At 41.7% G+C, this 13,774-nt stretch overlaps 1 protein-coding gene across 1 annotated transcript in view; it reads left to right on the top strand.

The window, feature by feature from the left end:
* The first annotated feature begins 1,167 nt into the window (after positions 1-1,167).
* The window catches only part of LOC130917378 (eukaryotic translation initiation factor 4 gamma 1-like), a 75,768-nt gene continuing 63,161 nt past the window's right edge, over positions 1,168-13,774 (top strand). The window contains exons 1-3 of the mRNA XM_057838712.1: positions 1,168-1,232; positions 3,247-3,265; positions 11,882-11,986. Of these exons, the coding sequence (XP_057694695.1) occupies positions 11,912-11,986 (75 nt within the window). The 5' untranslated portion in view covers positions 1,168-1,232; positions 3,247-3,265; positions 11,882-11,911. The remainder of the gene's footprint in view (positions 1,233-3,246; positions 3,266-11,881; positions 11,987-13,774) is intronic.

The following is a 13,774-nucleotide window of genomic DNA, read 5'->3' as shown; positions in this document are numbered from 1 at the left end:
GCAGAAGACAACCTGCAGGCATCTGCAGGTGACTTCAGACTAGGGCACCAATCAGCTTCCAGCAGGACAATGACCGTAAGGCCAGAACCACAATGGACTGGTTTTAAGCAAAGCGAACGGTATTTTTTGTTAGAATGACCCGTTAAAGTTGGTCAGATGAGACAAAAGTAGAGCTTTTTGGCAAAAGGCATCAACATAGAATTTACAGGTAAAAAAAATGAGGACTTCAAAGAAAAGAACACGGTCCCCACAGTCAAACATGGCAGAGGTTCCCTGATGTTTTGAGGTTGCTTTTCTGCCTCTGGCACTGGACTGCTTGACAGTGTGCATGGCATTATGAAGTCTGGAGACTACCAACAAATTTTGCATCATAATGTAGTGGCCAGTGTGAGAAAGCTGGGTCTCCCTCAGAGGTCATGGGTCTTTCAGCAGGACAATGACCCAAAACACACTTTAAAAAGCACTAGAAAATGGTGTGAGAAAAAGCACTGGAGACTTCTAAAGTGGCCAGCAATGAGTCCAGACCTGAATCCCATAGAACACCTGTGGAGAGATCTGAAAATGGCAGTTTGGAGAATGCACCCTTGAAATCTCAGAAACCTGGAGCAATTGGCCAAAGAAGAATGGTTTACAATTTCAGCAGAGCATTGTAAGAAACTCATTGATGGATACAGGACACTGTTGTTCGCAGATATGTTTTGTCTAAAGTTTGTACCACCAAGTATCAGGCTGAGGGTGCCAATACTTTTGTCCGGCCCATTTTTGAAGTTTTGAGTACAATGATAATGATTTAATTTTTTTTCATCTCCTTTTTTATTTTATTTTTTTTTTTATTCCAAGCAAAATAAATGAAGATATTACTACCAACGCATTTGTGATTGCAATTATTTTCTCGGAGAAATTGAGCATTATCTGACAGAATGGCAGGGGTGCCAAAACAGCACCGTATGCATTACATGAAGATTTAATGGCACACAAGGATTAAATACCAAGTGCCGTGTAACCGCACTTCATCGTTCCTTTAGCAGCAATTAAAGGATAAAAGTTTTATTGGTGCATTGATATTGGCGCTTGATTTTCCTCCCGATTTTGGTGACAGCGATTAGAGTTTGAGGGGGCGGTCCAGTTGGACTTGCCTTTTCCGGCGGAGAACTCCTTCCACGTGACGGGATTTGGCCGGAATACCACCGTACCGGTTTCCGGAAAGACTTTCCGTCCGACCGGCTGCGCAGTAGTGACGAGATTTGTCGTTCACTTGAGCAAACGAATCCATTCCGGTTCGTTCAGTAAAAAGATTCGTTCAAACAAATCGTTCAACGAATCGTTCGCCCCCCTCATCTCCCTCCCCGCCCAAACGAATCGTTCGGTTACTGAACGGGAAGTGACGTTGCCGAACGAATCACCAAAGACCGCTTCGCAGTATAACTGAACGGGAAGTGACATTGCTTGGTCCCTCCCTCTCTTCCACATTGACCACTCGTCGTAGTTTCAGAAATGAGTGACAGGCGGTATCATTCTGCTTTCACAGACAGCCTCGTCTCCCTCCTGCTGCTGCAAAAGCGAGGGAGAACTTCCGCGTCGTCTGTCCTAGTTCTATGGGCTCAAAGTCATGGCTCGTGCTTGCATTTCGATTTAGGACACGGTTAAACATTTTCCTTTTGTGAGGGGAGTAGGGGGCGGGGGCGCACGGACTTTCTTTAGCAGGTTCTTGATCACACATACAATCACATATACAGCATGTTTGCTGTCACGAAAATAAAAATACATCGAAAGTTTAATTTCTGAATATGGAACGACCAACACATCATATTTACATCTCGCTCTGTTGTATTTTTGTTTTTTAGTATTAAGATGATCGTGTTGAATTTTTGCACTGGTATTAATAAAATAATCCGGTCAGCTCCCCTGTCGTCCCCGCATCTCAGATCGTCAAATGCTGACGAGAAATAATTGTTTGCTCTTTACGATGTCGCCTTTCTACTCTCATTAGTCTGTTAAGAAAAATGTAGACATATTGCGACATCTCCCGTGTCCGCGTGCTTTGTTTTTTGGGCGCTTGAGTAGCACATGATGGACGGATTGACATAATTTGTCAAACCAACCAACACCTGACACGAAGAAAAAAAAAAAAAACACTCGGAAAAAAATTACATGTATATACAGTTTCATTGCAAATCAGTATTATGGTGATCATATTGTTTTTTTGCACTGGTATTAATAAATAAAATAATCCGGTCAGCTCCCCTGTCGTCCCCGCATCTCAGATCGTCAAATGCTGACGAGAAATAATTGTCAGCTCTTTACGATGTCGCCTTTCTACTCTCATTAGTCTGTTAAGAAAAATGTAGACATATTGCGACATCTCCCGTGTCTGCGTGCGTTGTTTTGGGCGCTTGAGTAGCACATGATGGACGGATTGACATAATTTGTCAAACCAACCAACACACGACACGCTGACACGAAAAAAAAATAAATAAAACACTCGGGAAAAAATTGACATGTATATACAGTTTCATTGCAAATCAGTATTATGGTGATCATACTAAATATTTTTTTCTGTGCACATATGAGGTAAATATCGCTGCCATGAAGCCTCCATATAGTGACAGTTCTCTGCCCGCTTCACTGCCGTCACGCGACCGCAGCTCAGCTTTTGCTTGCCTCATAGCTACCCGTGTTTTAAATTACTGTAAATTTGATAGTATGTCGTCATAGGCAGTCACGAGTTTGTTGAGAAAAGTACTACTCTAAACAATGCTCGCTAGATTTGTGTGGTGTTTTTGTCTGTTTGAGCAGCATTTGATAGGCTCCACGTTAACAAATATGTGACAAAGTCATTTCCTTTCATTTTCTGATTCATTCACCGCATAGTCATTACTGGAAAATCAAGTTAGCAGCAAGCTAGGTCAGGAACCGGAGGACCGAATCACTGAACGGGAAGTGACAAAACTCAGTCTTGCCCCCCTGCCTGCACGCTGGCTGCTTATTGGCCACACGTGGACGTGAGTGACAAACGCCCTGATTCTGTTTCCGGTCCCTCCCCTGCCCGCGATGAGGCTGGCGTCTGATTGGTCGTGTGCGATGTCAGAAGACGCTGCCGCTTGCTCAACGCCCTCCCACGCAGCGAACAAGCACTACCTTCATAGAACGAATCAGTGCAGATGATGATTAGTTCGGTCTCGTTCACCAAAACAATTCGTTCAAAAAGAACGAATCGTTCGCGACCGATACAACACTACTGCGCAGCGGACTCAAAGAGAGAAAGGTAATGAAACGGGTTTACCATAATTTTTTATTTAAATGACCAGTGTCTAAGCATATATTCATTGACGGTGACGTAGACGCACAGATGAGTCCTCCATAACATTTCCCATGTGTATACTGGTAATGCTTCGCGGTGTAATGTATGTTTAAAATGGATTAATAGGAGTAGTGCTGATGTTTTGCTGCTGGCTAGTTATCACGTAGCTACCACGGCATTCGTGGTCTTTCTGGATTTGAACTCCGAGCACTTGACTTAACACATCAGTAATTACTTAAATAATTATAATAATTTAAGACTAGTTCTAATTCTCGTGACGTAGTATAAACCACTTCCAGTTTAAAGCAATCAACACTGTTTTCTTATGTGTTAACCACATGTCTTCTGTTATTGCTGAATCTTGTTGACACTGACGTTAGGCTCATTTTGCGAGAGTTCTGGAGCAGAATGACAAATGACTGTTGTGTCCATTTCTTGCTTATCGTCTATTTGGGATGTGTTTGAGCTGCTTTAGAACATTTAGAATTCTCTGTTGGTGTTGTCTTTTTCGTTGGGCCTAATATAATCTGAAACAGCTCTTACAGACTGCCCATTTATTGTTGTATTTATTGACTGCCATTGACGAGAGATAGACGTCCGATATTGGACCTCCCACTTCAAGTGAATTGGATAATTATTGCCCTTAATGACAACCAAGAGTGAACATTCTTTACCCCAAACCTTTCCAACTTTCCAGCACCCCCTCCAAGGACTCCAACGAGGGTGTGTGCTCTGACCCGCCGTTTGGTGCATAAGCACAAATAACACTGAGGACCCATTCTCCCAGCTGCAGGTGGTGGGAGGCTACCATCTCGTCTACTGGGGATAACCGCAATGTACAGGCACTCAGCCGTGGGTAAAAAGTATGCCCTCATCTGCTCGGCGCCTATCACCGTGGGCAACTCCAGATTGAAAGAGTGTTCAACCGCCCACAAGGGGAGAGATACTAGAGGCCAAGCTGTGCGTAGAGGTGAGCCCGCCAATATCCAGGCGGAACTTCTCAACCTCACGCACCAGCTTGGGCTCCTCCCCAACCAGCGAGGTGATATTCCACGTCTGAAGAGCTCGCTTCTGCGGCCGGGGATCGGACTGCCATGGACCCCTCCTTTGGCTGCCACCAAACTGCCTGACCTCCCTAGGCCCTCCCACAGGTTGTGAGCCAATTGGAAGGGGAACCTACGTCGCCTCTTTGGGCTATACCCAGCTAGCCCCAACGGTGTAGGCTTGGCCACCAGGTGCTGGCGCACCCCACCCATCATGTCCCATCTCCATGCCTGGTTCCAGAGATGGGCCCCTATATCTGGATGAGGGAAAACATTTTTGTTTTTCATCATAAGAGGTCAAATGAGCCATTCTTTGTCTGGTCCCTCACTTAGGCCCTGTTTGCCATTGGTGACCATTCCAGGGGCACAAAGCCCCAGAAAACATAGCTCCTAGATCATTGGGACACACAAACCCCTCTACCACAACAAGGTGATGACTCATGCGGGGGGCAAATCATTATTAATTATTATAAATGATATCATGCTAACTTAATCTACAGCAATCTCAAAAATCAAAACCACTAATCACAAGCATAAGTAGAAAATTTCATATTTATATATTGGACATTTGTGGCAGGTCACTTCAATGTCAATTCAAAATTATTGTGATTGTCAGACGCTGTAATAAGTGTATAATTTTTCAAATAATTGAAAATGCATTATATTGTGGCATCTTGATAGCATGATATGAAATGCCCCTTATCATGATGTTTTTTTTTTTTTTTTTATCCCATATTGCTCATCACAACTTGTAGATGAGTTGCCATTATTACAACGAGGTGACTCAAGTGAAGTTTCCAAGCGGCTGACAGCGGGCATGCACCTCGCATCAACAGCACAGGAAAGCACATGGTTAATCCACGTCATGCCGCAAAATTGGCTGTATGCCTGCAGTTGGTAGCACATCAGAGCGCAAATCTACACTGGCTATTTATTAGATGGTGTATATATATCCACTATCCTTTTTGCTTCAGAAAGATATGCCCATGTTTTTTTCTTTTTATTTATCCTGATGGAAGTGTGTATCTGTGTGCTTGCACTAAGAGGCGGAGCGTCACACACATGCGACGATTCAATAATGAAATGTGTTGGTAACAATTAGTGATTTTAATAGTGACCTAAATTATTTTAAAAATTACTGAAAATGAATAGAAAATGTACATTGTTAGAACAACTACTTAATTGTTGGTAAGAGGGATTTGCATCATTTCAAGCAAGCAACAACTCCAGTTCAAGTACGATCATCGTGTTCATGACACAGCCCTTATGCAATAGCTGAGAGCACATACTTGGCAGCAACAGTTCTGGTGACTGATTGGTGGGTGTCCATGACACCCTCGGTGAGAAAACGGCTAACACTTTCCATTTTTGTATTTGTATTTATCTTATACAGTATGTAGAGGTCACCGTGATGTTAACCCATTATTTAGCCCCCTGGTGTAACAGTCCTGTCCGTGAATGAGCCCTGGAACTACAACTGTAAACCATATACAGTGGGGTAAATAAGTATTTAGTCAACCACTAATTGTGCAAGTTCTCCCACTTGAAAATATTAGAGAGGCCTGTAATTGTCAACATAGGTAAACCTCAACCATGAGAGACAGAATGTGGAAAAAAAAAAAAACAGAAAATCTCAGTGTTGGATTTTTAAAGAATTTATTTCAATTCAATTCAATTTTATTTGTATAGCCCTTGATCACAACAACGTATTCTCAAAGGGCTTTGCAGAGGCAATATGATACACAATCAGAAACAGCATATGAAGCAACAAAGATGAATAAATAAATTCAAGTCCTGGGTTTCCCCCATCCTTAGAACCTCCATGTCGGCAAGGAAAAACTCCAAAAACTACTGAGTCTTAGGGAGAAAAATGAGAAACCTTGGGGAGTACCACAGTCACCTTGGGGAGTACCACAGTCAGGAGAGATCCACTCCCAGGACGGATAGACAGGAAGCCCCAGGACCGCTAATAGGAATTAGCAGGTGAAGTTACAGTCCGTAAAGATGCAGTGGAGTAAAGGAGCAAGAAGCGGTCCATCTAGCCAGATGAGACGGGGGTAGCAACGAGGACGTCCATCCAGCGTGGGGTCCGGAAAGTCAGGATGCTGCAGCTGAAAAATAGCCCCGCCCCAGTGGGGAGGGGGGAAAGGGGACACCGGGTGACTAGTGATGAAGAGACTAGACAACTAGATATTAACATTGGAAAATAGAAATAAAGTAAGATAAGTGGTAGGTAGAGCGAGAAAAAGGAGATAGAACTCAGTGGCTGTACTTCCCCCAGCTTTATAGCTTCTAGTGCAGCTTAGACTAAACTTTGAGTCTACTTCGACTTCAACTAGCCTGACCATAAGCTCTGTTGAATAGGAACGTTTTCAATCTAATCTTAAATGTGCAGACTGTCTCGGCTTCTTTAATATTAGCTGGAAGCTGATTCCATAAAACGGGCTTGGTGGCTAAAGGCTCTAGCTCCAACAGTACTTTTAGAAACCCTGGGAACTACCAGTAGACCTGCATTCTGAGAGCGGAGTGTTCTGTTGGGGCGGTATGGAACCAGAGCATCGGTGAGATAAGATGGCCCCAACCCATTAATGGTCTTAAATGTAAGAAGGAGGATTTTAAATTTAATTCTAAACTCGACTGGAAGCCAGTGAAGGGCCTGGAGCACAGGGGTGATGTGCTCTCTTCTATTGGTTCCTGTTAAAAGTCTTGCTGCTGCGTTTTGGACAAGCTGAAGACCTTTTAGGGAACTTTTAGGACACGCTGCAAGTAGGGAGTTACAGTAATCCAGTCTCGATGTAACGAACGCGTGAATTAATTTTTCTGCATCGCTTTTAGATAAAATATTTCTAATTTTGGCTATGTTGCGCAGGTGAAAGAAGGCCGTTCTGCAGGTTTGTTTAATGTGAGCTTTAAACGATAAGTCAGGGTCGAATAAAACTCCTAGGTTTTTAACTGTGGTGCTGGAGGCTACACTTACATTGTCCAGAGTTTTCAGGATTAAGTAGAAGATAGTTAGTGCTCATCCAGGTATTTATATCTCGGACGCAGGTGCTTAGTTTGTCCACTTGCCTGATCTGCTCAGGTTTAATTGATAAATACAGCTGTGTGTCGTCAGCGTAACAATGAAAGTTAATGCTATGTTTTCTGACGATATTACCTAGAGGAAGCATATACAGCGTAAACAAGATGGGCCCGAGGACCGATCCTTGCGGCACACCATAACTAACTCTAGAGTACGGTGATGATTGCTGGTTTACATTGACAAACTGGTACCTATTAGATAAATATGATTTAAGCCAGCAGAGGGCTGTTCCTCTAATGGCTATGTCACATTCTAATCTCTGCAATAAGATATTATGGTCGATTGTGTCAAAGGCTGCACTCAGGTCCAACAGAACCAGGATCGAGACTAATCCAACGTCAGCGGCTAGTAGCAAGTCATTAGTTACTTTGACTAATGCAGTTTCAGTGCTATGATGAGCTCAAAAGCCAGACAGGAAATGTTCAAATAAACAATTGTCCTGTAGGTGCTGACAGAGCTGTTTAATTACCACTCTTTCAAGGACTTTGGAGAGAAATGGTAAATTAGAGATAGGTCTATAATTGGCCAAAATATCAGGATCAAGAGTGGGTTTTTTCAAAAGCGGTTTAATAACTGCATATTTAAAAGACTGCGGCACGTGGCCAGTAACTAATGAGGTATTTATTATATTTAAGATAATATCAATAGTTAGAGGCAGGGTCTCTTTAAAAAGTTTGGTTGGGATCGGGTCTAGGAGGCATGTTGATAGTTTGGAGGACATTATAATTGAAATTACATCAATTTAGTCTACAGTGGTAAAGTTATTTAATATTTATTACATTATAATATTATAATATTAATATATATATATATATATATATATATATATATATATATATATATAATATTATATATATATATATATATAATATTATTATATATTAATAATATATATAATTATAATATAATATTTAATATTTTATTTGCAAATCATGGTGGAAAATAAGTATTTGTTCAATACCAAAAGTTCATCTCAATACTTTGTTATGTACCCTTTGTTGGCAATAACGGAGGCCAAATGTTTTCTGTAACTCTTCACAAGCTTTTCACACACTGTTGCTGGTATTTTGGCCCATTCCTCCATGCAAATCTCCTCTAGAGCAGTGATGTTTTGGGGCTGTCGTTGGGTAACACGGACTTTCAACTCCCTCCACAGATTTTCTACGGGGTTGAGACCTAGAGACTGGCTAGGCCACTCCAGGACCTTGAAATGCTTTTTACGAAGCCACTCATTTGTTGCCCTGGCTGTGTGTTTGAGATCATTGCCACGCTGAAAGACCCAGCCACGTCTCATCTTCAATGCCCTTGCTGATGGAAGGAGATTTTCCCTCAAAATTTCTCGATACATGGCCCCATTCATTCTTTCCTTTACACAGATCAGTGTTCCAGGTCTCTTTGCAGAAAACCAGCCCCAAAGAATGGTGTTTCCACCCCCATGCTTCACAGTGGGTATGGTGCAATTCAGTATTCTTTTTCCTCCAAACAAGAGAGCCTGTGTTTCAACCCAAAAAGTTCTATTTTGGTTTCATCTGACCATAACACATTCTCCCAGTCCTCTTCTGGATCATCCAAATGCTCTCTAGCTAACCACAGATGGGCCTGGACGTGTACTTTCTTCAGCAGGGGGACACATCTGGCAGTGCAGGATTTAAGTCCCTGGCGGCGCATTGTTTTACTGACTTTGTTACTGTGTTCCCAGCTCTCTGTAGATCATTCACTAGGTCCCCCCGTGTGGTTCTGGGATTTTTGCTCACCGTTTTTGTTATCATTTTGATGCCATGGGGTGAGGAGGGAGTTGAAAGTCCGTGTTGCCCAACGACAGCCCCAAAACATCACTGCTCTAGAGGAGACCTGCATGGAGGAATGGGCCAAAATACCAGCAACAGTGTGTGAAAAGCTTGTGAAGAGTTACAGAAAACGTTTGGCCTCCGTTATTGCCAACAAAGAGTACATAACAAAGTATTAAGATGAACTTTTGGTATAGACCAAATACTTATTTTCCACCGTGATTTGCAAATAAATTCTTTAAAAATCAAACAATATAATTTTTTTTTTTTTTCACATTCTGTCTCTCATGGTTGAGGTTTACCCAAGTTGACAATTACAGGCCTCTCTAATATTTTCAAGTGGGAGAACTTGCACAATTAGTGGTTGACTAAATACTTATTTGCCCCACTCTAGGTTTACAAAATTATACTGCAGAGTGCAGAGCATGTCCAAGCATAGTCATTGTGCCGCTGACTTTTAGAATCATGGATTCGATTTGCTTTTACAAACTATCTCAAGTTAGGCAGAGACCATAACCATTTATGCAGTATTCTTTTGAAAAAAAAAAAAGAAAAATACAGATTCATCATGACTCAGGCTTTTCTGTGTTTTTGTGCATGCATGACCTATGGAGCACAGTGTGCGCTTATAAAGAGCTTGGAAAGTGTATTGTTACATTATCTGTGAGTGACCTTTAAATCAGTGAGTGCAATGTTTAACTTAATCCATTCCTAATCATTTAGCATTTAGTAAAATGCTTTTTAAACTTATTTCAGGAGCTTTCTCAAGGGTGAATAATGAGTATACTAGTGTCATACTTTGTTAATTCTGTTGAATTTTATTCAGATTCTAAATATTGTCAATTCAGTCAAATAATTTAGTTAAAAGGAGAGAATGTTACAAATGGGACGTCTCTGGTGTACGCACAGTAGCGAACAAGGCTATGACCTATCTTGAAATCACAGTTCCTTGCAGATTTATACATGTACAGTGGGGCAAATATGTATTTATTCAACCCCTAATTCTGCAAGTTCTCCCACTTGAAAATATTTGAGAGGGCTGTAATTGTCAACATGGGTAAACCTCAATTATGAGAGACAGAATGTGGGAAAAAAACCCAGAAAATCTCAGTGTTGGATTATTAAAGAATATATTTGCAAATCATGGTGGAAAATAAGTATTTGGTCAATACCAAAAGTTCATCTCAATACTCTGTTATGTACCCTTTGTTGGCAATAACGGAGGCCAAACGTTTTCTGTAACTCTTCACAAGCTTTTCACACACTGTTGCTGGTATTTTGGCCCATTCCTCCATGCAGATCCCCTCTAGAGCAGTGATGTTTTGGGGCTGTAGTTTGGCAACACGGACTTTCAACTCCCTCCACAGATTTTCTTTGGGGTTGAGATCTGGAGACTGGCTAGGTCACTCCAGGACCTTGAAATGCTTCTTACGAAACCACTCCTTTGTTGCCCTGGCTGTGTGTATGGGATCGTTGTCATGCTGAAAGACCCAGCCAGCCTTGCTAATGGAAGGAGATTTTCACTCAAAATCTCTCGATACATGGCCCCATTCATTCTTTCCTTTACACAGATCAGTCGTCCTAGTCCCTTTGCAAAAAAACAGCCCCAAAGCATGATGTTTCCACCCCCATGCTTCACAGTGGGTATGGTGTTTTTCAGATGCAATTCAGTATTCTTTCTCCTCCAAACATGAGAACCGGTGTTTCTACCAAAAAGTTCTATTTTGGTTTCATCTGACCATAACACATTCTCCCAGTCCTCTTCTGGATCATCCAAATGCTCTCTAGCGAACCGCAGACGGGCCTGGACGTGTACTTTCTTCAGCGGGGGGACACGTCTGTCAGTGCAGGATTTGAGTCCCTGGTGGCGGATTGTGTTACTGATAGTAGCCTTTTTTTACTGTGGTCCCAGCTCTCTGTAGGTCATTCACTAGGTCCCCCCCCCATGTGGTTCCGGGATTTTTGCTCACAGTTCTTGTTATTATTTTGACGCATCGGGGTGAGATCTTGCATGGAGCCCCAGATCGAGAGAGATTATCAGTGGTCTTGCATGTCTTCAATTTTCTAATAATTGCTCCCACAGTTGATTTCTTTACACCAAGTGTTTTACCTATTGCAGGTTCAGTCTTGCCAGCCTGGTGCAGGTCTACAATTTTGTCTCTGGTGTCCTTCGACAGCTCTTTGGTCTTGGCCATAGTGGTGTTTGGAGTGTGACTGACTGAGGTGTGGACAGGTGTCTTTTATACCAATACTGAGTTAAAACAGGTGCCATTAATACAGGTAACGAATGGAGCCTCGTTAGACCTCGTTAGAAGAAGTAAGACCTCTTTGACAGCCATAAATCTTGCTTGTTTGTAGGTGACCAAATAATACTTATTATCCACTCTAATTTGGAAATAAATTCTTTAAAAATCAAACAATGTGATTTTCTGTCTTTTTTTTCCCCCCACATTCTGTCTGTCATGGTTGAGGTTTACCCATGTTGACAATTACAGGCCTCTCTAATCTTTTCAAGTAGGAGAACTTGAACAGTTGGTGGTTGACTAAATAATATGGCCCCACTGTATTATGAGCTGGAGCAGTGCCATAATTTTTTTTTCTCAACATCCCTGAACAATTCAAATGTTTTCACTTTTTCAACAATCAATGGTGCGTTCTTTTTGTCCAGATTCCCCATCCCCATGCAGAACTCAATGAAATGAATAAAGCACCACAGCCCATAACAGGAAACCCCTCCGATCCCCTCCTAGCCCACTCCCCTGACCTTTCACAGGTAAGAAACTGATGGTTAGATAATGGTGGTTGGCTGTACATTGGTAAAGTACATTTCATTGATCAAATTATGGTGCAATATATAATTTAAAAATCCTTGAAACCAGCCTCCAACCTTATATAAAAATCAATGACTAGCATGAAAACAAATGTTGAGCACGTTAAATGCATAAATAATATAACCCACCACAATGCTGAATCAGTGAGCTGTTTTTCGCAACGAGACTCATAACCTTGCCTTGATCTGGTGAATTTTTAAACCCATCCAACGATTAGGTCTCAATTCCTCAATGTGCCTTGTGTTGGTAAGAGTTAAGAGGCACTTGCCTCACATTTCACGTGATGGCCTCAGTTGTTATTCTCTCCTTGGTAAGACTCAGTCATTTGCATCCCAATTTCTTTGGTAAAGTAAAAATTGTCACAGGCAAGGTAATAAATAATACCACACACCTGATCAGGAATAATTTGAGTGAAATAATAATTTTGTTTATAGAAATGCAATAATTTTAATGTACAGACGTATTTGATCAAATAATGTAAAATTAAAGCCTCATGGATCACAAAGAGAGAAAAAAAGTAGTTTTTAGTCTGAAAAGTACGGTACTTTTGTTATCAGATTTTCATGGGAGTGTGGTCCACTGTCCCCCTGAACTAGGCCGTTTCTTAGAAAATCAGTTTAAAAAATGAATAAAAATCCAATCAGGCAAAATCACAGTCATATTTGCAGATTTTCAGAGTACTTTTATTTTAAACTATAACATCAGATTTTTATCAAAGTTTTAGTTTGAGTCCTGGAGTTGTATAGTGTCACCCTGAACTTGTCCAGTTCTTGAATATCTCGTTAAAAATAAATTAATTTATTAAGAGTGAAACAGTATTTGTATTTGTCCTGTACTGTTATGGTACGGGCATCACTGTTCGATGCACGCAATCAACCGGTGAATACGTTTAAGTAAGAAAAAGAAAAATATCCATGTCGGAGTTGGTCCTCCTTGTCTTCCTTTACTCCAGGAGTAATTAAGCCTGTCGCGATACGCAATAATTCCATTTATCGCACAGTAAATCAAAATGAAGGCAGTAATTTTCCCGCTGCGATTTATCGCCTCGCGTGCGTGCGTGCGCGCGAGGGCATGCGCGTGCGGCAGATGTGCGGTGGACGTGCTGTTAAAAGTTCGGCTTCCTTGTTACCAACAGCGCAATATGCTGTGACGAGGATTCACTCTGTTTTATTGACTTCTGGGTATATTCGTTTGTATACATTTGAGTTTGCGTGACCATCATTCAATGGGGAAAGGCGGGGCTGAGTGCACTGTTGGCATACAGTGCATTAGAGATCGCGCAAAATGGCATTCCCTCACGGAAAGTGTAGTCCGCTTCATTGCTGAAGAAATGAGACAGTTTTGCCTCCGTTTAATGTTGTTTGACACTTTCTAGGCTCATACTGCAGGTCTTAATGCAGGAATCCGATTTTTTCGTGTTTTTCCGACTCAAGTGACGCATTAACTTGACGGTCTGAACGTGACAAGTCGCATAGAGGTGGACCATTTCAAATCCGATCTGGGTCACTTTCGTATGTGGTCTAAATCCGATCTGGGCCACATTTTTCCAGAATGTGGCTGGCGGTCTGAACTTTCAAGTCTCCCGAATCGGAATTCATGCAGCAATGAAGTCAGCAAAGCGAAAGCGGCAGGCAGGACGGGAGCGATGTAGCTAAGACTGTCGCAATATGCAATAATTCCATTTATCGCACGGTAAATAAAAATGAAGGCGATAATTTTTCCGCTGCGAT

This window comes from Corythoichthys intestinalis, chromosome 6 (genome assembly GCF_030265065.1).
Source record: "Corythoichthys intestinalis isolate RoL2023-P3 chromosome 6, ASM3026506v1, whole genome shotgun sequence".
Lineage (NCBI taxonomy): Eukaryota > Metazoa > Chordata > Actinopteri > Syngnathiformes > Syngnathidae > Corythoichthys > Corythoichthys intestinalis.
Note: the sequence above shows the minus strand (reverse complement) of the source record. Positions and strands in the feature narration are given on the sequence as shown.